Source organism: Bombyx mandarina, chromosome A1 (assembly GCF_030267445.1).
Source record: "Bombyx mandarina strain Sakado chromosome A1, ASM3026744v2".
NCBI lineage: Eukaryota > Metazoa > Arthropoda > Insecta > Lepidoptera > Bombycidae > Bombyx > Bombyx mandarina.
This window is the reverse complement of record NC_143234.1, coordinates 9,306,196-9,331,829: the sequence shown is the minus strand read 5'-3', so window position 1 is coordinate 9,331,829 and position 25,634 is coordinate 9,306,196. Positions and strand designations below refer to the sequence as shown.

The 25,634-nt window shown below is 37.8% G+C and overlaps 2 protein-coding genes and 2 long non-coding RNA genes across 6 annotated transcripts in view; 2 read left to right on the top strand and 2 right to left on the bottom strand.

Annotated features, from left to right (window-relative positions):
- The window catches only part of Ptp69D (Protein tyrosine phosphatase 69D), a 54,066-nt gene extending 34,091 nt beyond the window's left edge, over nucleotides 1-19,975 (bottom strand). Inside the window, exons 1-5 of one of the 2 annotated variants that reach the window (XM_089739558.1) lie at nucleotides 19,695-19,975; nucleotides 17,829-17,961; nucleotides 17,020-17,297; nucleotides 14,260-14,999; nucleotides 13,553-13,732 (exon numbers count right to left, since the gene is read on the bottom strand). In XM_089739558.1, the coding sequence (XP_089595684.1) occupies nucleotides 13,553-13,732; nucleotides 14,260-14,999; nucleotides 17,020-17,297; nucleotides 17,829-17,961; nucleotides 19,695-19,779 (1,416 nt within the window). In that variant the 5' untranslated portion in view covers nucleotides 19,780-19,975. The remainder of the gene's footprint in view (nucleotides 1-13,552; nucleotides 13,733-14,259; nucleotides 15,000-17,019; nucleotides 17,298-17,828; nucleotides 17,962-19,694) is intronic. The other variant, XM_089739559.1, reaches the window with a different exon arrangement.
- The window catches only part of LOC149499508 (uncharacterized), a 178,618-nt gene that overhangs the window by 41,706 nt on the left and 111,278 nt on the right, over nucleotides 1-25,634 (bottom strand). The gene's annotated exons all lie outside the window — the stretch shown is intronic.
- Nucleotides 174-11,827, top strand: LOC149499510 (uncharacterized). The gene is made up of 2 exons (XR_016325669.1): nucleotides 174-804; nucleotides 10,839-11,827. It is a non-coding gene; the product is annotated as an uncharacterized LOC149499510 (long non-coding RNA).
- Nucleotides 21,741-25,634, top strand: part of LOC114253472 (uncharacterized) — a 36,621-nt gene continuing 32,727 nt past the window's right edge. For both annotated transcript variants that reach the window (XM_089739557.1, XM_089739556.1), the window contains exon 1: nucleotides 21,741-22,022. In XM_089739557.1, coding sequence (XP_089595683.1) covers nucleotides 21,926-22,022 — 97 coding nt within the window. In that variant the 5' untranslated portion in view covers nucleotides 21,741-21,925. The remainder of the gene's footprint in view (nucleotides 22,023-25,634) is intronic.

The window sequence follows — 25,634 nt, the reverse complement described above, 5'->3', positions numbered from 1 at the left end:
TGAACATAGGTCTCTCCCAATCCACATCAATGAGTCTGGCTTTGTAATAAGCCCTATCCACTTTTTGCCGGGTACCCTTCGAGGGGTCATAGTGTGAGGTTATTTATGGCTGATGTGTATTGTCCTCCGGAAACCACATCCGATCAGTCAATAAAGCGATAGGTATCATTACATGTTTATTCGACCGCGGTGGATCACTGCACGTTAACCATTAACTAGCGTATAAGGCTTATTACTAAAATAGCTTAGCAAGCTTAGCGGTGCGGGGTATGAGTCCCCTACAATAGCACCACCTAACCGGGGAGTTAACATCTATATTTTATTATTTCTAAAATTTCGAATACTTTAAAGATTTACAATCCCATTAGATATTACGTCACTATCCAAGATCTGTTAAGCGTGGCACAACTCCGCCGGATGCCGGTATTCATAAACTGGACTATGATTGTGGCCCTCATACGTCACAAAGAGACACATTTCGATCGGAGTTAATAAAGCATATAGCGGATGTAAAAAAAATAGCCAGATTCACAGTTTATCAGCATGCTTTGAACAGTAGCGTCAACCATATAACAAAATTTAGCTAAAATGTAAAACCCCCCCTGTAAAGAAATTAATTCTTCTAAGTCTAATTCTACTGCGCGAGGCCATTGATATAAATTAATAATATCAGCTTAATTCTAATAGAGAAAAATATTAAATATTGTCGCTTATTCTTAGTCTGGCCATAAATACTGTTACAATTAAAAATAAACAAAATATTACTGTAGTGTGCAACAACACGTTACTTTAGTTGTAGTATAGGTAATATAGGTATAACCATTGTATTTTGTATTAAGTAATTAGCAAGGCAGTCAATAAACGATCGTCGACCAAAACACTCGTTTCATTTAGATAGCCCACACATCACATGGCGACCCTGCCAGTGGTGCGTCGCGGGCGCGCCGCTTGTAAAGTAATATCTAGTTACGCCGAGTTTTAAATAAGTGCATAACAATTTTTGGACTAACTTGCAAAAAATTATAAATTTATTTGTTCCGCACAAACATATTTTTGACATTACCTACGCATCGTCTGTACCTGTTTATAGTTTGTGAAAAAAGAAGAGAACCTATTTATACTAAGAATATGAGAATATAAAACACGAAACAGGAAAAGGAAGAAATAGTGATAGCGCAGAATGCTGCTGGAGGAGAAGGAAATTCGGCAGTGATCCAAGAGTTTCAGAGCCACATGTCCACGATTAAGATTTTCGTAGGAACTGTTTCCGTAATTATCATCCTCGTCGCCGGCGTGCTAGCCTACCTACAGACAATACCGGAAATGTCACCAGAAATGGATACAGAGAGAAGTAAGAGCTGAAATCGTAGAAGGTCTTCGACGTCGCATGTCATGGCGCAGAGGGTTGGAGTTAGTACATGAAGAAAGTGGAAAGTGATTATAGTGAGTGGACAATTTAAATGGATGAGCGATTACAGTTTATTCTAAGCGAACTCCAAAGTATTTGTTTGAATTTAAGAAAATTAGGGTTAGAAAGGAGAGAAAAATATAAGGACAGTGTTGAAAATAAGATAAAAAACGCTAAGATATTGTTTAAGGAGCATTTGTATTTAGTAAAAAGTTTACACGTACAGTATGTGCAGGAAAATGCATATTTTTTGGAATTGTTAACTAAGGATATCGATTTAACTTTTAAGAAAATTTTAGGGTTACGAAATAAAGTCAGATATTGAAAGTGTAACCATGGACAAGTTCGACATTAAAACGGCGGCAGCCTTGATCCCCATGATAAACGGTACGGAGGAAATTACTGAAAAAATGATAGATGCTATACAAATGTATGATTCATGCTTAAAAGAGCAAACTTGCAGTTTTGTTAATTTCTTTTGTTTTAAAAACGCGTATCAGTAAAATTGCTAAACTCAAATTAAAACAAAATTATGCAACTGTTACGGAATTGATAACTAACATACAAAAATGTTTGCTAACTAAGCAATCGGCAAGTTCTCTTTTAACGCAAATTAATAATATAAGTCAAAAGGAAACGACCATAAAAGATTATGCAAATAAATTAGAAACAATGTTCGTTGACCTCACAATTTCGCAAGCTAATTCAAAACCAGAGGCATACGAAATTTTGAGGCCAATTAATGAGAAGTTGGCCGTGAAAAAGTTTGTGGATGGTCTCCGCGATAGGAGATTGACTACAATCATATCAGCGCGAGACTACAGCGACTTCAAGGACGCGGTAAGAGCAGCTGAGGATGAGGAATCAGCGCAGCCACCGCAAGGCACCGTGTTAAACTATCGGGGTAAGCGAAATTATTTTCCATCAAATATATACAGACAGAACTACTCCCAAGGTTACGGCTACAGATCTCAGCGCCCTGCAGGTCATCGTGGTTATGGTAATTTTTACAGACACCCTGGAGCACCAATGTTCCATCAACAGGCAAATAGATACATACGGCCGTCACGTCCCCGTTATCAATCTTATCGCGGACGCGTAAATACCTATAAAACATATAGGGAGGACGTCACAATTCTCACCAGGCATATACAATGCAACAACCTATGCCACATACGAATAGTCCGTCTCCTACAAGTAGTACTCAAGACAATGTAGATTCCAGGCAAATGCAGTTTTTAAGGCCATAAAATTCTAACTTGTAATCATGACACAGAATTTATAACAGTTTATATTAACAATCATACATATAATCTTTTATTAGACACCGGAGCAACATTATCTGTATTACATAGAAGACGATACCCGAGAACGTAACTATAAACAAAAGCGATGTTGTAATAAACGGCGTTGGTGGTCAAGTTAGCGTGAATCACTTTGCTGACATAACATTATAGTTAGAAAACGGAGACTTATTTTGTCACAGGTTCTACTTATTCGATTCATTACCATGTCGAGTCGACGGAATTATCGGGTTAGATTTCCTGAGAACGAACTTCGCGAACATTGATTTATCAAATAACATATTAACATTACTGAGAAATGGTACAAATTCATAAGAGTAGCGATTTTGAGGCTTATTTAAATGTTCCAGCGCGTAGTGAGTCAATACATTTTTTGAATTGCAATTATAATGAACAAACAGGTTTTGTGGTAAGATCTAAGCAGTTAACAGAAAATTTATTTTTGGCAGGAGGCATAGTCAGATCGAAAAATAATAAAATTCCAGTACAAATTCTGAACACCAGTGAGCAAGATATTAAGTTACCAGTATTTGAACCATGTGTGGACGTATTAAGCAATTTCGAGCAGTGTAAAATCGGAAAACTAAAATCGGATGTAGACACAGTGAAAAAATTACTATGTCAATTAAATTTAAATCATTTAGGGTTGGAAGAACAAAAATCAATAGAGATAATTTGTGCTAAATATTCTAATGTTTTTTATTTAGAAGGAGATAAATTAACAACAAAAAATGTTATGAATCAATCAATTATTTTGAAACCAAATGTCAAGCCAATTTATACGAAACCTTACAGGTTACAACAATCTTTAAAACCAGAGGTTAAAAAACAAATTGATAAAATGATACGTGAGGATATTATCGAAGAATCGAATAACGAGTGGTCAAGTCCGATATTGCTAGTAATAAAGAAAGTAGATGAAAATGGGAATAAAAAATGGAGATTAGTAACAGAATTTTAGAAAGGTTAATGAAAATATACAGGATGACAAATTCCCGTTACCAAACATGACAGACATACTAGACGCACTATCAGGAAGCATTTATTTTACTCATTTAGATTTGAATCAAGGTTTTTATCAAGTTACTCTAGATCCTGAAAGCAGAAAAGTTACAGCATTTACTACTAACACCGGCCAATATCAAATGAAGAGATTGCCTATGGGACTTGAAATAAGCCCAAGTGCTTTCTCTAGAATAATGTCAGTAGCACTTTCAGGACTAACATACGGTAAATGCTTTGTGTATTGCGATGACGTTATTGTCTTTGGAAGGAACTTAGAGACGCATAATAAGAATTTAATTTCAGTTTTTGAGCGATTCCGAAAAGTTAATTTAAAACTTAACCCAACAAAGTGAGACTTTTTAAAGAAAAACATTCTCTATCTTGGACACGTAGTATCAGCTGAAGGAGTTTTGCCAGACCCAGAAAAAACTAGAACTTTGCAAAATTATCCAGTTCCGAAAAACGCTGATGAGGTTAGAAGATTCGTTGCATTTTGCAATTACTACCGGAAGTTTATTCCATCATTCGCAGAGATAACGATGCCCTTAAATAATTTATGTAGAAAACATCAACCGTTTGTATGGTCCAAAGAATGCGATATAGCGTTTAATGAATTAAAAAATAAATTAATTACACCACCTTTTTTTTTTATTGCTTAAATGGGTGGACGAGCTCACAGCCCACCTGGTGTTAAGTGGTTACGGGAGCCCATAGACATCTAAAACGTAAATGCGCCACCTACCTTGAGATACAAGTTCTAAGGTCTCAGTATAGTTACAACGGCTGCCCCACCCTTCAAACCGAAACGCATTACTGCTTCACGGCAGAAATAGGCAGGGCGGTGGTACCTACCCGCGCGGACTCACAAGTGGTCCTACCACCAGTAATTACGCAAATTATAATCTTGCAGGTTTGATTTCTATTACACGATGTTATTCCTTCACCGTGGAAGTCAATCGTGAACATTTGTTGAGTACGTATTTCATTAGAAAAATTGGTACCCGCCTGGGATTCGAACACCGGTGCATCGCTTCAACATGAATGCACCGGACGTCTTATCCTTTAGGACACGACGACTTACTACCTATTTTACAGTATCCAAACTTTGACCAGGACAATGAATTTATCTTACAAACAGACGCTTCAAAGAAAGCAATACGTTCAGTATTATGTAATAGAGATATGAAACCAGTAGCATATTCAAGCAGGCCATTAAATAAAGCTGAACTAAACTACCCAACCATACAGACAGAGTTATTAGCGATAGTGTGGAGTGTTAAGTACTTCAGACCATACTTATATGGCAGAAAATTTACGATCAAAACTGATCATAAGCCTTTAATTTATTTATTTGGGATGAAAGACCCATCTAGTAGACTTTTAAAATTTCGTTTAACACTAGAAGAATACGATTTCAATATTATTTACGTAAAAGGAAAGGAAAATGTTGTGGCAGATCATTTGTCCAGAATTACTTTAACATCAGATGAATTAAAAGATATGAGTAATCAAAGTATTCATGTAATGACTAGAGCACAGAAAAAAAGATTGGAAAATTTAGGCCATGGTATACAAAGTGACCCTAATATATCCGCAGACAAAAGGATTGATCACCCTCGAGTCGGAGAGATATTACGGAAACCGAACGATACCATAGACTTAGTTTTCGAAAGCGATAAAGAATTAGACAAACTACGAAAGAAAGATAAAATAACATGCGAAGAAAAATGTTTTGCGTTTGCACCGAGTGAACAAACGTTATATATTAATCTTAGGTTTAAATTACATTTCACGCGAGACGCATTTGTAAATGAACTAAGATATTTTTGTGAAAATTTTAAAATAAAAGAACTATGTGTACGGTTTGCACATACCTAACCAATACGTAGACACGCCGTGCGTCGTCATTGTGGTGTCAGGTTATTTTATTATATTCTTAGAGCAGTGCACTTAGCAACACGCACTCGTTAAGACGTTACCATCTGTCCTTTACCAATATAATAAAGGTGCTCAAACAACATACTTAGTTTACTCTTTGGAACTCAACAAAACTTCCCCTTGGACCCCAACATTTTTTTTGGTCCTTCGAGCTTATTCTCGCATGTTTTTGTGTCTCTTACAACAGTGGCGAATCGGTTCAGCTGGCCTCTCACAAGCGAGAATCCCCAGCTGCATTGAGACAAGGGCGCACACACTGGGTAAGAGTATAACATAGTGAGATTTGGAACTCATAAACATAGTGAGATTTGGATACGACCAATTTATCAAAATTGGATCTTCGTGTCGTGAACTACGCCTAGCTGTACTTGTCACCGTCAACTACGTGCCAAGTTTGGTGAGTTATCACATTATTTCATAACATTAACATGGATAAACTTGAACTTCAATCAACTTGTTTCGAGAATATCAAAACTTTGTGTACAAACTACCGCAAAGATTCTTCGTCTCAAAAACTGAAGAGTACCTCAACATACGTTTGTCATCTTTAGAAGAACAGTGGAGAGACTTCGAGGCGAGAAATGCCTTATTACTACTGGAACTGGAAGACAAACCTATACATTATTTCTCTGACGACGTTTACAACAAAACTAAAGAAATGTATCTAACAACAAAAACAGACTTAAACAACAGACTTAAATACTTGAAACAGCAAAAACATAGTGTGAATTTTGATTTAAGTGACATTTCTGTTGAGTACACTCAAGACTGCGAGGACGGGAAATCTGAAAAAATACAACAACTTTTAAATTAACAAGAATGCAATTTTAATGCGATTTGTCATGCATTGTCTAAAATTGACATCATTAGAACTAGTGAAAAGTGGGAGCTGGAAGATAATTTTAACATTTTAAAATCAAAGTGGGAGTCCATCGATAAACTGCACTGGGAAATTGACTTTCAGCTGAAGAGGTCTAACGATCACTATTACTGGATGTACTCAGATATCGAAGAAAAATATGATGAATTGAGAAAACAACTTCAATCTAAAATTTGGTCGAATGCACACTATCAGCAGTCGACACCGAGAATGGAATTACCTGATTTTTACGGAAACTACAGTAAGTGGATCTCTTTTAAGGATCTGTTTCTCGAAACCATCCATAACAACCCAACAATAAACAAAGCTCAAAAAATGAAACACCTGAAAACCAAATTGAAGGGGGCAGCAGAAAGTCTGGTACAGCATTTATCCGTCTGTGCTGAAAACTACAACTCCTGCTGGGATATTTTAGTGCAACGGTATGACAATCGCCGCCTACAATTTTCATCGTTTTTCAACACAATGATGAGTCTCCCTGTTATACATCAACCCGACGCTAACAATCTCAAGAAAATGCACGACATCATTAAGGAATGCATGAACGGCATAGCTAACATCGGGCTGGATACGGCAACGTGGGATCCAATGATCGTGCATTTAATGTTACCAAAATTAGATTCAACAACTTTAAATGATTATATGAACGAAATCCGAGATCACAGAGAATTACAAAACTTGCAAGATTTTTTATATATTTTTTGGAGTGCAAGTTTATGGCATATGAAACTGCAAAGTCAACAAAATCAGTAAAAAAATACCACTTCAACAACAACAAACAACCTGTAAAAAATTTTACATATGACTCTAAAAAAACTTATAACTATCACGCTACTTATGGAAAATGGAATTCAAATTGAATATGTATTACAACATAACAACGTACTGGGAAGGAACTCGTCGTGTGGAAAAACTATTTTAATACTGTGAAAGATTTGTGTCACAGTGCGAACATACAAACCTGCAGAACTATCATAGAAAAACTAAGCCACGAGATGGAACTGCTCGGTCATTATAACTCGATTTTGATAAATCCGCAAAAACATTTGACTAGCAGAAAAAAACGCGGTCTGGTGGACGGAGTGGGCTACGTAGCCAATAGCTTGTTTGGAATATTGGACCAACGTTTTGCTGAAAAATATGAAAATGACATACAAACGATTCAGAGTAACGAAGACTATTTACTTGAGCTAATAAAAAACCAAGCTAGCATCGTGGAATTAGAATACAAAGTACTAAAGAAAAGTGAAGATAACATTCAACGGCAATTCGATATGATCGACCGCTTTGTCAACCAAACACTTAAACTTGGCAACAATTGAAACGGAAATGCAAATTCTCTCCGCCACTACCTATTTGAACTCGGCTTCATTGACTGTTTATCTTCTTATAAACAGCCTAAATACTTTCCAAAACATGCTGTTCAATTCGCTTAAAAACGTCTACCAAGGACATATAGATGTGCACCTGATATCTCCAGCTCATCTTACACAGCAATTGAACGAAATATCCGGGAAAATTCCGAAAGACTTATCTTTACCCGTAGAAAACTACAAAGAAGATATAAAGGATCTCTACACGTTGATATATGTGAAGGCGCGAGTCACCGAAAACTATTTTCTTTTCGAAATGCATATACCACTTGTATCAAATGAAGATTTTGACTTATTCAGAGCAATACCATTGCCTGTGACAAACAATGGAAACTGCGCATATATACGAATTTCATCGAAATATATCGCAGTAAACTTAGAGAAAAATATATACATTTCGCTAAATGAAGATGATCTTAAGAGCTGTCTCCAACAAAGTTCAGATAAAATTATATGCAAAACAAATAAACCTATTTTTGACATGCATTGCAACGGAGATCCATGCGAAGCGAAACTGCTGTCGCATCAAAACCTCGAGCCCTGTGACGTCGAGAACGCGTCATGCAAGGACGCGTGGCTTGAGTTACATGCATCGAACAAGTGGCTCGTCATATGCTGCGATACGTGTACTTTACGCACCATATGCAACAGTGACGTGTCCTCACACACCATGACGTCATCGGGGATAGTATCGCTGCCACAAGGATGTGTACTTCAGTCTAATGACTTAACGATATATGCGAATAATCGTTATAACAGCCGTGTGAAGTTAGATTATGAAATTGAAAGTACAACGTTGGACAATTCAGTAAACAAAATAGTAAATTTAACATACAACTACACTCCGAATCTGTTTCAGTCTATAGCACGTGGAACAAAAATAATCAGAGCAGGAAAAACACTTTCCGTCGATCATCATATCAGCGCATGACATACATCAGTATGTCATTACATACTTATTATTAGTAGCAGCTCTGGTTATTGGCCTCGTGTGGGTTGTGAGGAAACATCCCCACTGCTTAAAGAAAAAGAAGAGCCATCCACTTGCACCCACTGAAGATATCGAACTTCAAACATTTCACCTGCGGCACGACCGACGGGATGACGGTGTTCAAGCCCAAGTCGCGCCACCACCGAAGCCAGCCCGAAGCGTAAACCACAGTGGAACCAACATTGCCTTTAGTTTTGATTAAGTTACATTTTAAATAATTTTGTTGTGAAATGCAATTTTACACATATTTTTACTTTTACCTTTACATTTTTAACTTTTATATTTTTTACATTTTTACTTAAGCTTACGAACTATTTCATTTATTGTTAATCGATTGTTTCTTGCTCTTTTGGGTTGCCAAGATGTACGATTTGCACATACCTAACCAATACGTGGACACGCCGTGCGTCGTCATTGTGGTGTCAGGTTATTTAATTATATTCTTAGAGCAGTGCACTTAGCAACACGCACTCGTTAAGACGTTACCATCTGTCCTTTACCAATATAATAAAGGTGCTCAAACCACATACTTAGTTTACTCTTTGGAACTCAACAAAACTTCCCCTTGGACCCCAACACTATGCATAGTAAAAGTAGATAGCAATGTATTATTTATAAAAGAATTAATAAGCGAAATATATAGTAGAAACAAATGGTCCGGACCACGTGTTCTAATAATTGAAGGCGTAAAGAAAGTTGTTGACAAGGATGAAAAAACGTTTATATTACAAGACTATCATTTGCTACCAACTAGCGGACACGCGGGAGTTCGAAGGATGGTAAACAATATTAAAAGAAAGTATTTTTGGCCAAAACTTGAATATGATGTTAGGGAATTCGTAAAAAAATGTTCTAAATGTCAGATAATGAGACATACACCTAGCGCGAAGGAACCGACGATTATCACTTCAACAGCTGAGTCAGCGTTCGATAAGATTTATTTAGATCTTATAGGTCCAATAGACAAGGACGACTCAGTTAATATTTTTATCCTGACTATCCAATGTGAATTGAGCAAATACGTGGAAGCATACCCAATACCTTCAAAGGATACGATAAAAGTCGCAAAAGCATTTGTAAGTAATTTTGTGTTGAGATATGGAATTCCCAAGGCGATTGTAACCGATCGAGGAACCGAGTTCGTGTCATCCACCATGAATGAGGTATGTAAACTTCTGAACATAGACAAACAAATGTCCACGGCTTATCACCATCAGTCGTTAGGCGCATTGGAAAATTCACACAAAAGCCTACGTAGCTTTTTACGTGCGATGAAAACATGGGATCTTGGGGATATTGGTTACCGTTTTGGACTTTTGCATATAATAATACCGTGCATACGTCAACCACATATGCACCTTATGAGCTTGTCTTTGGGAAGAAATGTAATATTCCCACTAGGTTAACAAGTAATGTTGTAGAGCCAATATATAATATCGATAATTATGTATTAGAGTTAAGGTATAGATTACAATTAGCAAATAAGGATGCAAGAGAAAAGTTAATTGCAGATAAGATAAAACGAAAATGTACGTATGATAAGAACAGTAAATCAACTGTTTACGAAAAAGACGATTTAATTTTATTAAAAAATGAGACCGGAACAAAAATGGACAGAGTGTTTCACGGACCATATAGTATTGTAGAAGATTGCGGACCTAATGTAAAATTATTAAAAGATAACAAAATAGAATTAGCACATAAGAATAGGATAAAACCATTTCATCAAGCTTAATAACAAATGTTTAATTATAGAATAATAGAATTTACATGTCATATGACATTTAAATTTAATTTACATGTATTAACATTAAACTTAGCAGTATTTTTTTTCCTTATTATAAGACAAAAAAAAAATGTTTTTACATATTTTTTATTTTAATTTTCTCACCCCCGAAGGTGTAGTGTGCAACAACACGTTACTTTAGTTGTAGTATAGGTATAACCATTGTATTTTGTATTAAGTAATTAGTAAGGCAGTTAATAAACGATCGTCGACCAAAGCACTCGTTTCGTTTAGATAGCCCACACATCACATTACATTTGAATTTGGAATCTACCATTTTTATATGATTGCTCATTGAGTTTTCTCATTTTGGCGCCAATACCACTACCCGCGGCATCCTATTACTGAAATTTTCCATATTCCCGCAAGTAGAACAAACCTCCTTTGATATTCCCCTTTATCAAAGATTTGTAGTGAATATAACCAAATATGTGCATTAATTGACGGCATTGACATTTTTAACGACACGTGTCCTGATCTCAAAAACAAACTAGTATCCAAGTTCCTTTGCTTATAATTGACTAGCGGACCGCCCCGGCTTCGCTTGGGAAGTGGCGCACCCGATGTAAATAATTTTAGGTAATTTTGTTACACATTGGGTTACATTTATTAGAGTTTCTATGAGGATCCCAATTTTTTTTGAAAATATAATAAATATAGCCTATGTCACCCGGGGATAGCGTAGCTTTCCAACAGTAAAAGAATTTTTTATATCGGTTCAGTAGCTTCGGAGCCTAGTCAATACAAACAAACAAACAAATCTTTCCTCTTTATAATATTAGTATAGATGAGAGAATGTAATTCTGATTACATTGCGCAGTCTGTTCTATGTATTTATATTTTTTGCATTGCCGCGCTCGACTTTTTTATTTAGTAATCTGTGACGTAAGTAGTGTGTGTAGTTAGCTCTTGTTTTCATGTTGTTTTCAAATATACTTTTTTGTCGTACTGTTAACATTTAAATTTAGCCTATTTTTCCGCTGTTTGTAAAATTGCTGTAACATGTCATAGTGTGTTATAAGAGATTGCTGTACATGCCTGTAACTGGCTTACATACCAGTACTTAATTTTATACATGTTAATTTTAAGCTTGAATGTTTTGTGTGTATTGCTGTTGGTGTGTCTAAATAAATAAATAAATACATTGTACAATATTTTGCGATATTAAAATGGAGTGGGGAGAACCGAATCGCTGTGATTGCATTACACAAAGTAGGTATGGAGCCAAATGCAATTTTTAAAACTCTCCATACGCTTGGTATTAGTAAAATGTTTGTGTACCGGGCTATTTATAGGTGCAATTAGACCTCCTCTGCTTGTGACAGAAAAAGATCTGGCCGTCCACGTAGTGTTCGTACGAAAAAGGTCGTCAAAGCAGTAAGGGGAAGAATTCAAAGAAATCCTGTCCGAAAGCAAAAGATTTTATCTCGGGAGATGAAGATAGCACCTAGAACCATGTCGCGTATTTTAAAAGATGACTTAGGACTTGCAGCCTATAAGAGACGTACTGGTCATTCCTTAACTGATAATTTAAGAGAGAATAGGGTGGTAAAATCGAAACAACTACTGAAGCGGTACGAAAAGAGAGGTCATAGAAAATTTTTGTTTACGGATGAGATTTTTTTTACAATTGAGCAACATTTTAACCAACAAAATGACCGTATTTATGCTCAAAGCTCTAAGGAAGCTTCCCAATTAGTCGACAGAGTGCAACGTGGGCACTATCCGACTTCAGTGATGGTTTGGTGGTGTATTAGCTATGAAGGAGTGACTGGGCCACACTTTTGTGAAAAAGGTATCAAAACATCGGCACAAGTGTATCAAGATACCATTCTTGAGAAGGTAGTGAAGCCCCTTAACAACACCATGTTCAATAATCAAGAATGGTCCTTCCAGCAAGACTCGGCGCCAGGTCATAAAGCTCGGTCTACGCAGTCTTGGTTTGAAACGAACGTTTCGGACTTCATCAGAGCTGAAGACTGGCCGTCGTCTAGTCCCGATCTTAATCCGCTGGATTATGATTTATGGTCAGTTTTAGAGAGTACGGCTTGCTCTAAACGCCATGATAATTTGGAGTCCCTAAAACAATCCGTACGACTGGTAGTGAAAAATTTTCCCATGGAAAGAATGCGTGCTTCTATTGATAACTGGCCTCAACGTTTAAAGGACTGTATTGCAGCCAATGAAGACCACTTCGAATAAGCTTTTTATACTTTAAATTGTTTTATATTTATGTATTAAACTAACACACTGTAAAAGTAATAAATGTTATTTGCCATAGATTTTTTTTTGTTTTCCTTTGTAACAGTATTTATGGCCAGACTAAGTATAACGACGGGATCCTTTTATCATAAAAATGAAAACCCAAATCAGACAAACCTCAGATACCGTTAGTTTTTCCTGTTTGAAAATTATTTTGTCATAGATTATCTATAATAGATTTGTTTTCCGTTTGTGGTGCCTACTGTAGTGGAACATATCTCGTATCAAGCGATGTGACTGGGCCCGTGTTTGAATCATGCAGGCGGGTACCAATTTTTCTAATGAAATACGTACTCAACGATTGACTTCCACGGTGAAGAAATAACATCGTGTAATAAAAATGAAACCCGAAAAATTTTAATTTGTTTAATATGAGTGAACGTACTTCGTTTAGGAATTAAGCATGAAAATAAAGTTTTTGCTTTGTGACCATTACGTGACATATACGCCTTTCGTCAAAGTTCACATTACTAAAACGACAAGCATTTATATTTGGCTCGTAAGTTTCCAGGGATTATCCGTCTTTCCAAATCTCCAGCCTCTAAAGAGATTGAAAATCGGGACGCCGTCAAATCCTGTTCTAAGTGGCTTTGGGGGTCGCTCACCATGTAGCCCTTGATCTCCGCGTTGGGTCGCTCGGGCGGCTCCCACATCACGCGGAGGGAGCGCGCGCCGCAGCGGAGGCGGAGACGCGCGGGGCGGCCCGGCGTGCCGTCCAGCGTGGCCGCCTGCATGTCCGCCGAGCGGGGCCCGCAGCGCCGCGTCATCTCCGAGCACGCGCGCACCTGCGCCCGCGTCACACGTCAGCACACTAACGCGCTCCAGGTTGCGCCTCCACAGACCTCTGAGACACCAGCAATACCGCTAACCCACGGGACACACTAATGCGCTCGAGGTCATGCCTGGACAGACCTCTGAGACACCAGCAATACCGCCAACCCACTGGACAAATGTCTGAGACACCAGCAATACCGCCAACCCAACCCAAGGTGGACGAGCTCACAGCCCACCTGGTGTTAAGTGGTTACTGGAGCCCATAGACATCCACAACGTAAATGCGCCACCCACCTTGAGAATAAGTGCTGAAGTCTCAAGTATAGTTACAACGGCTGCCCCACCCTTCAAACCAAAACGCATTACTGCTTCACGGAAGATATAGGCAGAGTGGTGCTACCCACCCGCGCAGACTCACAAGAGGTCCTACCACCAGTACAGTACCATCTTATTATTTATGTTCTCCAGGAACTGGAAAGACCCAAAACATACAAATTATTATGGACAGATATACTTATGTGCTGCCAATACAACTCACCCGAAATATGTAAGTGCTGTGAGGCTCCAAGTTGTCGAACATGTAGGGCAGGTTCATGATGCCTCCGGAGTGGTAGGCTCGCCTCGTTGAGTTCTCGTCCTTCTTCCTCGCCTCCAACAGGTAGTAGTGGATCAGAGACGATATTTCTTCGGGCGGGGGTTGCCAGCCTATCGTCACTGACGTCGCGGAAAAACCGTTAATAGAAATGTTCGGCACAAACACCGGTTCCTTGTCCAAAGTCCTCACGATCACGTTTTTGGACTTGCTCGTGCCGTAGGCGGTGGTGACCTGCAGGACTAGCTGGTATTCCGTGGAGGCGTTCAGGTCGTTCAGCACAAACGAAGTGTTGTTCACGTCTATCGGTTCGCGGCAAAACCGAAACGTTTCGTTGGACGAGTTCACGCGATACATCAGGGTGTAGTTCGCGATCTTCTGCCTGTAGGACTTGACCGTCCAGTTGAGGAAGACCTCGGTGGTGTTGACGGCGACCGCCTTGTCCACGGCCACGACCGGCATCGCGTACACGTGGATGTCGATGACGCCGGACAGCCGCCTGCTCGTGACGCGGTCGTCCACCTCGCAGACGTACGAGCCGTCGTCGTTGTCCGCGTTCCGGATGCGGACCACGACGGAGCTCTTCACTTGTTTAAGGTTTATATTCTCTTGTTTTATATCGTTCAGGTTGCTGGTGTCGTCTTCCGAGCCACGCTTCGACCACACAACCGTTCCAGGCTTGTAAACTGTAAATATTATGTGTGTTTCACAATCTATCGTCCACCAATATTATAAGAAAATCCTTCAACTAACAGAAACCAATTAAAAAATAATCAAAAAAGTACTTTATGAACAGCAGTAGTAGCAGCCCATGGCATTTCTAGTGCTTTTTACCAGGCACATCACCAGAAGAATACTAGCTACTTGAGTCATCAGAAGTCTCATTTATAATAATAACAGGAACCAAGTCATGCATGATCATCCAGTCCCAATTTAGGATTCCCAGTTTTACAGGTGCCAGAGACTGATAAATATACTTATATGTTTAAATATAGATAATAAACACCCAGAGAGTAAAAAAATCTGTTCATCACACAATGTTTGCCTGATGTGGGAATCAAACCCACAACCCTCAGTGCAATAGTCAGTACCGCTAAGTACTGCACCATCGAGACATTTGTATAACAGTTTATCAGTATAATTTTCACACTGAACTGCTAATTTAAATGTAAAACGGTACTAATAAATAGCCAATTACAAATACATAGTCAGGTCATAAGTATTGTCACACAGTAAAAACTTTTCTTTTAGAATGCTGGCCACAAAAAAGTTTATTGAATTCGAATTTCGAATTGTTCATGAAAATAAAAATGTATACTTTTAGAATTTTTACTCATTTTTAAATATGGAGTGGACGTTTAAAGAAGACCGTGTTGCAGTTATTGCGTTGCATCGTTGCGGTTACGCGCCAATTCAAATTTTTAACATACTGAAAATTTTGAATATAACCAAAAGATTCGTTTATCGTACCATCAAACGATACAATGAAGACTCTAGTGTAGATGACAGGTCAAGAAGTGGTCGCCCTCGGTCTGTTAGGACTCCAGCAGTGATAAAAGCTGTGAAGGCGCGAATTCAAAGAAATCCCAAACGTAAACAGAAACTGTTGGCCCTTCAGATGGGGTTAAGCAGAACCACTGTGAAAAGGGTGTTAAATGAAGACTTAGGGCTTCGGGCATATCGAAGAAAAACAGGACATCGTTTGAATGCTCGTCTAATGGACCTGAGACTGAAGAGATGCCGCGCTTTGTTGAAGCGGTACGTGGGAAAAAAATATCGGGAAATTCTTTTTTCGGATGAAAAAATTTTTACCGTAGAAGAGAACTACAACAAACAAAATGATAAGGTGTACGCACACAGTAGTGAAGAAGCGAGCAACCGTATTCCGCGTGTCCAACGAGGTCATTTTCCATCCTCGCTCATGGTATGGTTGGGAGTTTCTTATTGGGGCTTAACAGAGGTACATTTTTGTGAGAAAGGTGTAAAAACGAATGCAGTTGTGTATCAAAATACAGTCCTAACGAACCTTGTGGAACCTGTTTCTCATACCATGTTCAATAACAGGCACTGGGTGTTCCAATAAGATTCGGTGCCAGCTCATAGAGCGAAGAGCACAAAAGACTGGCTGGCGGCGCGTGAAATCGACTTCATCCGGCACGAAGACTGGCCCTCCTCCAGTCCAGATTTGAATCCGTTAGATTACAAGATATGGCAACACTTGGAGGAAAAGGCGTGCTCAAAGCCTCATCCCAATTTGGAGTCACTCAAGACATCTTTGATTAAGGCAGCCGCCGATATTGACATGGACCTCGTTCGTGCTGCGATAGACGACTGGCCGCGCAGATTGAAGGCCTGTATTCAAAATCACGGAGGTCATTTTGAATAAACTTTAGTGTCATAAGAATCTATGTTTTGTTAAGTTCATTTTGGTATATGAATGGTTACATAATGAATAAACTTGTTTCAATTATTTTACATTAAACATGTGACAGAATTTATGACCTGACTAGGTATATGACTATACTGAGACCTTAGAACTCTAACTCAAGGTGTGTGGCGCGTTTTACGTTGTAGATGTCTATGGGCTCCAGTAACCACTTAACACCAGGTGGGCTGTTAGCTCGTCCACACATCTAAGCAATAAAAAAAATTTATTGATTTATTGAAAGATTTATTTTAATTATTATAATTTACACGAAATCTGACCTTCAAATATGCATTCCAGAGTGACATTATTGTGATTAGTAGCATTTTCACGGATAGGACTTTTAGTTGTGTTTATGAGCCTTCCTGGGAAACTGAGGTCCAGAAATCTAGACTCCTTTATACTGGGTCCTTCGGTTCCTTGCTTGGCTATACAAGTATAATTCCCTTCATAATCTGATGTAGTATTGGTTATGATGATTGTGGAAATTGTAGTCTTCTGCAACGAGCCATCTTGATCTTTCCTCGACAGTGTACCTTGAGATGCCGTGATGTGTAGTCTAGAATATAACAAACCAAAGCTTCTTTAGAAATCGTATTCTGGAAGCAGGTACTTTGGAGAGATGGGTAAATTAGCTCACCACCCACGTCATAGTGGTGGTTTAGTGGTTACCGGAGCCTACAGACATCACACAGCCACAAACCATGAGACATGACATGAGGGTTGCTGTTTCTCTGCAGAAATAAATGGAGTATAGTAATCAGTAGGCTACTCATCTTTTTGGACACACAATACAACCTTCCATCACACATTCATAGTTGACAATTGTAATACTTTAGTGCAATGTACAAATTGCTGCTTGCTAATGTCCATGAGCACAGAACCATCAAGTGGGCCACAGGAGGCACCATGGTACCATCAATAAAAAAATCCTAGTATTTTCTTTATTCAATAAACTTTCTTAGTTACTACATGAATGACCTGCAGTAAATTCAGGTTTTTCAGATTCTGTTGTTTCAGCATAGTGATATTGACAATGGGGTTCAACCACGAAAATACATACAAAAATATAATATAGCATCAAGCTTACCTGTTATCTTTTTTGAGTGATTCTCCTTGAAACTGCCACTCAACAGTAGCATTTTCTAGGGGCACAACACAAGTAATATTTGATTCATTACCGATTTCACCTTTTGCTGTTAAACTAATTCCATTGTCTTCAGCTGTGAATTAAAGGACATTTTTAAGCCAAAGAATAGTCAGATAAAGATATTTATTACCAAATCATACTTTGCAGTTTAAAGAAGAGAGCTGTTTTAATAATGTAATTAAAACAATCTTACATGCAAAGATGAGCAGCAATATTCACGTTGTAATTACTATCAGCTCTGATAATTCTTTAGAATCCATGTGTTATGAATATCCAAAACTAATACAAAGTAAGCTAAAAAGCCACAAAGGTCACATAATAACCTGAAGTAAATCATCATTTTCAAAAAATGTGTGATCTTCAATGTTCTGCAATCACTCATTGCATCATCGGTTTTTTTAAATTTAAATACATGCTTATTATACAGGCAGTGACCGATTTGTTCAAAGTCAAATTGATATGATAACACAATCATTTTAAAGCAGTTTGTGTTGCTTAATATATGTATTACTGACAAAAATTGTTGTATTTTTATTGCATTATTCGTCTAGAAAATTCAGATGAGTAATTATCTTCAGATTTCTATCTTTTTTTTATGGCTTAGATGGATGGATGAGCTCACAGCCTACCTGGTGTTAAGTGGTTACTGGAGCCCATAGACGTCTATAAGGTAAATCCGGCACACACCTTGAGATATAAGTTCTAAGGTCTGAAGTATAGTTACATCTATATCTGTCTATGATTGTGGAAACCACTAATTCTGAATAAAACTTATGCAAGTTGCTTTCACCACGTGTACTTATATCGAGAAACTCAACTATGTTGGTGCTTAAATCACACAAGCAGGTACCAATTTTATCTACGTCTGTTCTATTGAACAGATGTTCACAAACATGTTTCATGATGTAAGAATAACAACTGATCAAAATTACATTATTACTGGTAGATAATACTCAAGTTTTCTACCACAAAACTTGTTTTTTTTCTCTTTCACTATGAACCATTGGACAGCAGTTATACAATTTATTTGAGCTCAAATCTCAACCTGGAGGGTGGCATTCACTTAACACCAGGTTGTCCCTGAACTTGCAGATCTATCTATACAATAAAATAATTGAAAACTAAAAATTCAAATTTAGTCTATTTATATTATTCAATCCAAATTTCACTTGTAGCAGTACTGCAGGATAAATGCATTTAGTATACCTGAACCCGATAATAACTTCTGAATGGAAATAGTGAACTGCATTGCCTCATTTATTAAAAATCAAATAAATTATTTGGTTTCGCTGATATATGAAGAATGAAAACAATTATTCACAAACTTTATTGAATTACACTTTTATTTATGGACATTGTAGGCGCATAAGTATACAACCCACCTGATGGTAAGTAGTCACCATCGCTTTTGGAAGTCAGGGCTGTCAGAAGGACAACCAAAACACCGCCTACTGCTGTTATTTCATATATTTTAAACTGGCTGTTGTCCTGTGACTAATATCAATTTATTTTTTCTTAATATATCTAAGTATTACTTCCTGATTATAGAAGTTCATACTAACATTCATATCTTGTAGTGTTCCTTAGTTAGTTTGTCCTGACTCAAATAAAATGAAAATATCGGTATAATGTAATCGACTCTTTGGTAATTATCCTAATTTATAAATAAGTTTATAGTACAAAATGCGCTTTTCCTTAAATAAAAAATTCATCCTTGTTTGAAATGTTCTCACAATTTTTGTACTATATAAAGCCGATTTGACGTTTTTGAGTTATGAATTATATCTAGAAAATTACCAAACTTACCCAAAACAGGATACAAAAGTTCAATACACGCCAAATAAACTAAAAACGCGAAGGAACACTTCCCGACCACAGTACCCATTGTCATGGCGGAAGTACCTGTCTTTCATGTAAACTAAACAGCGTATCGTTTTAATAATCACATAACAATACAATTAAATCATGTTCTATTCACTTAAACAAAGATTACACTGTCCATTTCTATATATTTATCACTGAAATTACAAAGCGGCTGACACCCAAAGCCGAACAAACAGTCCGCTAGTGTACTGAGAAGTGTTGCCAGCAAGAATTACTTGATTTTACCATTTTTAAGACAAAATGATTCACGTAGGTATTACTGATGGTGACAGTGACATTCACAAACTTATAATAGTAGCAAGACATTTCAACACCAAAATATTTCACATTATATACTGGAAAGAATTTATTCACAATATATACATACCACTGAAGTCAGGTCTATGATACATACTGGAGAGAATTTATTTTTCTTTAAATCACTGCTATAACTATTAAGATGAAAAAAAAATAACCTTTTAATAAATCTAGGTGTATATCTACTTATAGGTATGTTAAGATGATGATTCAGATGATCGTTTAGTGTAGACAATTGCGGTTTATAATTTATTGGGCATTGTTATTGACTAAGCCTATGCCCCAATACAATGGTTGCCATAATCCTGATTAAAACGATAGAGGCTTTCTTAAAGACGGACATTACTAAATTTATGCCTTTTGTGAAAATACTTACAGGGTGATGATGTATAAATGATTATAATTATAATTCTACAACAAATTTTTTTACATTTAAAAATTATATAACCGATTTTGATTTCCAAAATATATTTTTTTATTGCTTATTTGGGTGGACGGGCTCACGACCTACCTGGTGTTAGGTATCTACAACGTAAATGCCAACTTTGAGACAAGAGTTGTAAGGGTCTCACTTTTAATACTGCAACGGCTGCCCCGCCTTTCAAACCGAAACGCATTATTGCTTTATGGCAATGGAAATAGGCAGAGTGGTGGTACCTACCCGCATTGGTAGGACCATGATGGTAGGACCTCTTGTGAGTCCGCACGGGTAGGTACCACCACCCCGACTATTTCTGCCGTGAAGCAGTAATGCGTTTCGGCTTGAAGGGTGGGGCAGTCGTTGTAACTATACTGAGACCTTAAAACTTATATCTCAAGGTGGGTGGCGCATTTACGTTGTAGATGTATATGGGCTCCAGTAACCACTTAATACCAGGCGGGCTGTGAGCTCGTCCACCCTTCTAAGAAAAAAAAAATCCCGATACTGCGGAAAGAATGGAAAGCAGTCGACATCGCCCCAAACACGTCACTTCGGATCCTCCCGATCCACTAACGGTGCTTATAAGTACCTCAAGCACCGGTCATCGTTCTCGTCGAACCCGTCGCTTGCGACGAAGGGCTTGACGAGTAAATTAACCCTCAGACACAGCTCACTGAGTTTCTCGCCGGATCTTCTCAGTGGGTCGCGTTTCCGATCCGGTGGTAGATTCTGTGAAGCACGGCTCTTGCCAGGGTTCGTGTAAGCAACGCTATCAGACTTGAGCCTCGTGAGCTCACCTACTAGTTAAGGCGACGCTGATATGGCCTCTCAAGTCTATCAGCTTAGGTAGGAAAAAAAAACCTGCCTGTGCGGATCCACAAGACGTCCTACTACTAGTAATTACGCAAATTATAATTTTGCGGGTTTCATTTTTATCACACGATGTTATTCCTTCACCGTGGACGTCAATCATGAAACATTTGTCAAGTACGTATTTCATTACAAAAATTGGTACCTGCCGTCGGGATCCGCACACCGATGCATCGCTACACACGAATCCACCGGACGTTTTATCTTTTTGGTCACGACGACTACAATATATAATAAAGTTTATGGAAACATTGTAATTTAAGAGCTCAAAAATATTCGTATTACTAATTTGGAGTTATAAACATATTGGGTATTCTTAATTTCTCATGTAAGCTTCACAGACAGTAATTGGCAACATTAGTTGTTTATTCTATTGACAAGTAAAATGACAGACGGTTGGGTCTCGCTCGCTTGATGGAAGTTTTATTGATACTTTTAAGACGATATAAATGACTTATTAACGTCATTATTTCCGTTTTAATCAGATAACAAAGTGAAAATGTGGTATATAAATAGTATTTAAGAATAATACGCACGTCTGTAACGTGTGTATAGTGATTCTAAGATGTATTTTCATTACTCGGTAGGAGCCATTTTTGGTATATTTATTTTGTGTGTTCATTGTGATAATGCTGGCGACAACGAAATTAAGGAGATTTACGGTGAGTTCGGTAGATTAATAGAATTAAAACATATTATTACCTGTTATATCTAATTTTTTTACTTTACGGCATTATCCTGAAACTTGACAGTTCGCCCACGGGTTTTCGTACCGAATCTTTGGTGTGTCGTCTTGAAAGCTAATTACGAACCAAAGAATTATTCTTATCAGTATTCATTCAATTCGATTAAGAAACGTCAAACAGTCTCAGCATATTTTTCGTCTGTTTTACATTAGTATTAAGTACTCCATAATAGTGAGTCAGTCAATACAATTAAATTAAATTGATTGAATATCGATGAAGAATTGTTCATACGTAAATTACATTTTTATACTATCGCATATCCTACATCAAAACTGTCATTTTATTAGTGTTTTAAATTTATTGTGTGATTCCCAACAATACAGTTACTATTGAATAATATTTTTGTTGTATTAAAGCATATTTTGTTTTAATCATTTAACTTTTGCTGAGACATTAGAACTTATATCTCAAGGTGTGTAGCGCCATTTACATTGTTGATTTTGTAGAACTTAATAGGGGACAGGAATTTAGATTCAGTTTTTCGTTTAGTTCTAATGTCTATGGCATGTGAGGTTATTCTAGCTGGAAAGTTCATGTAGAATCAAAAAAAGAATACACTGGGGCTGTACTGATGCTCTGAAGTATTCAGAACTTAATGCAATGTTATTAGTTGTTCATCAAATCATTGTATGATCCATGTAACGGAGACTCATTTGTTAACCAGAATATGGAGGTATATATTAGCAGGCATATAGGCAGGTATCTGCCCCGCATCTTTTATTTGTAGTAGCCTATATAATAATCTTCTATTTTAGTATTCCCATGCAATGAATCCAACTGTCATAATAATATGTGAAACAAATTTACGAAAATAGGCTAATTATAGTGAATCGTGTGCTAGTGCCCGTAACTATTGACAAGTACAAACTATTGACATTGTTACTATTCCATTTATACTAATTACATGTCCCTATGAAATAAGTAATTTTAGTATTAGACTAATTAATCACAGAGTAATAAAAAAATCAAATGAATGAAGTAACAAAGTAGGGTGAAGGAGTAAAGGCTATGAAAGAAAAGTACTGGTGGTAGGACCTCTTGTTAGTCCGCACGGGTAGGTACCACCACCCTGCCTATTTCAGCCGTGAAGCAGTAATGCGTTTTGGTTTGAAGGGTGGGGCAGCCGTTGTAACTATATTTGAGACCTTAGAACTTATATCTCAAGGTGGGTGGCGCCTTTATTTTATAGATGTCTATGGGCTCCAGTAACCACTTAACACCAGGTGGACTGTGAGCTCGTCCATACGCATACAATCGCAATAAAAAAAAAGTTATTCTTTGCTCTTATAATGTTTTCTATTGAAATCAAAGCTATGTGGAATAACCAATATATATTTAATAAGCAAGTATTAAAAGAACACTTAACATAAACCTCTTATGAAATCTATAATATTTTGGTGACATTACTTACTGACAAACTAATAATTTTGATAATTAGTAATGGTAAGGTCAAAGGGCCCATGTAGCCCATCACCTAGCTATTGGTGAAATCCAGACACAGCTCTCACTGATCTCACCTTAATCGTACCAGGGAAGTACAAAAGTGAGCCAGATGAAAATATTTTTATAACTTTACCTTCAGTAAGGGGTGATACCATTATATTTCAACATAACTTCCAAAAATTTTTTTAATTTTTTTAATGCATAGATGGTTGAACGAATTCTCCTAACACCTCATTACTGGACCCCATAGACATCACTATGCAAATGCCTCCACCCACCTTTGAGACTTCTGTTTTTGTCATTGAAGGATTACTGGTGGCCTGGAGGCCTTTCCAGTTTCACCAGGACAGTTGGGCGAGAAAGGTTCAGCCAGAAGGGGTGGGATTTGCTAACAGCTGCCCAAGCGCCTCCGAAGGAGACCTAACAGCTCAAGAGCAGCTGCTTCGCGAATGAATCTACTACCGGATCGGAATCGCGACCCGCTGAGAAGATCCGACGAAAAACTCAGCGAGCTGATTCATGGGTTAGGTTGCACGTCGAACTCTTCGTTGAGTTCGACGAGTACGGTTACCGGGGTCCCTAAGCCTGCTCCTAGTGTTAGAGCGTCTAATGCAAAGGTTATTGGATCTGATGGATCCGTAAGGACGTGGCTTTGAGACTAAGGTCTAAGACTCAGTATTATTGTTTGAATTTTCCCAAAGGTTGTCATGGCTAAGTCATTTTATCGCGACAGGATGCTGGTGCGACGTACCACCGCTAAGTACGTAATACATGTGTGTAAGTTTACATCAGCGCTCCCGTACTGTACTTGCCCGTATCAAAAAAGTTCCCTTCTGGTCGACTGATGGACCCCTGGTTGCGTATTTCCCAAACCCCACCAGCATCGCTTCTTTTGTTTTGTTCTTACTTGATAGCGTGTGTAGCGGAAGGATCTCTTTTATTTACCAGCCATCAATGATTCATAATTCATTATACGGCCGTCTGGTGTAGTGGTAAATGACATGGTCACTACACAAGGGGGTCGCGGGTTCGAATCCCGATAAGGGAAGATATTTGTATGATAAATATAAATGTCTTTCCAGGGTTATGGGTGTGTATTAAATATATGTATGTGTATAATAGAAATATTATATTTATTTCCGTTATCTGGTACCTGTAACACAAGTTCTTTACGAACTTAGCACGGGACCAGTTAACGTGGCGTGATTGTTAGTAAATATTTATATTTATATTTTATATTTATATATAATGTAAAAGTACTGAGATTTCGTATACTGTGGTAAGACGTGTTTCGTTGTTAGATTTGTTATCAACGTGCTGTTTATATTTGGAACGAAGCAAATTCGACCCAATGTCGTCTGTCGTTATGTTGTTTTTCCAAGATTATCGCTTAACACGGGTCGGGTTGCGAGTCCGTCACAGTTAAGAATAAGAAATGAGAAAGCTACTAAAGAGCGTATTATGAGCTCTACTTTTGCCGCGTATCAATCACGCTTCTCTTATCTAGGTGGAATAGGCATCGTTCAGTGATGGGTTTCAATCGATTTTCAATGTATTCGTAATTTTCATACATTGCTATCAAGTTAAAAATAATTGAGCACTGATGAAAACAATTCACGGGTTGTGAATTTTCTTAGAGATTGACTAATAAATTGTTGGATAGTCTTGAACTTGTGGTCTTTTAATTGAATAACACACACACACTGCTGGGTATTCAATCAAAGACCACCAGTTTCGTTGATGTCCAGACCGGACAATATTCCACTCTGTTTCCATTTTTCCGGAAGTGACGTACCTTGAGGCTTGCTTGTGTATCACACTATACAGTCTGCTGACGTCATTAGGCAGCATGTTAATGCTTACATTGCTTGTTTTATTTTATCAGGACGAGCTCATAGCCCACCTGGGGTAAAGTGGTTACTGGAGCCCATAGACATCTACAACGTAAATGCGCCACTCACCTTGAGATATAGGTTCTAAGGTCTTAAGTATAGTTACTCAAGTATAGTTTGTTTCACAGAGGCACATTTTAACCGACTTCAAAAAAGGAAGAGGAGATTCTCAGTTCGAATGTTTTTTTATCTG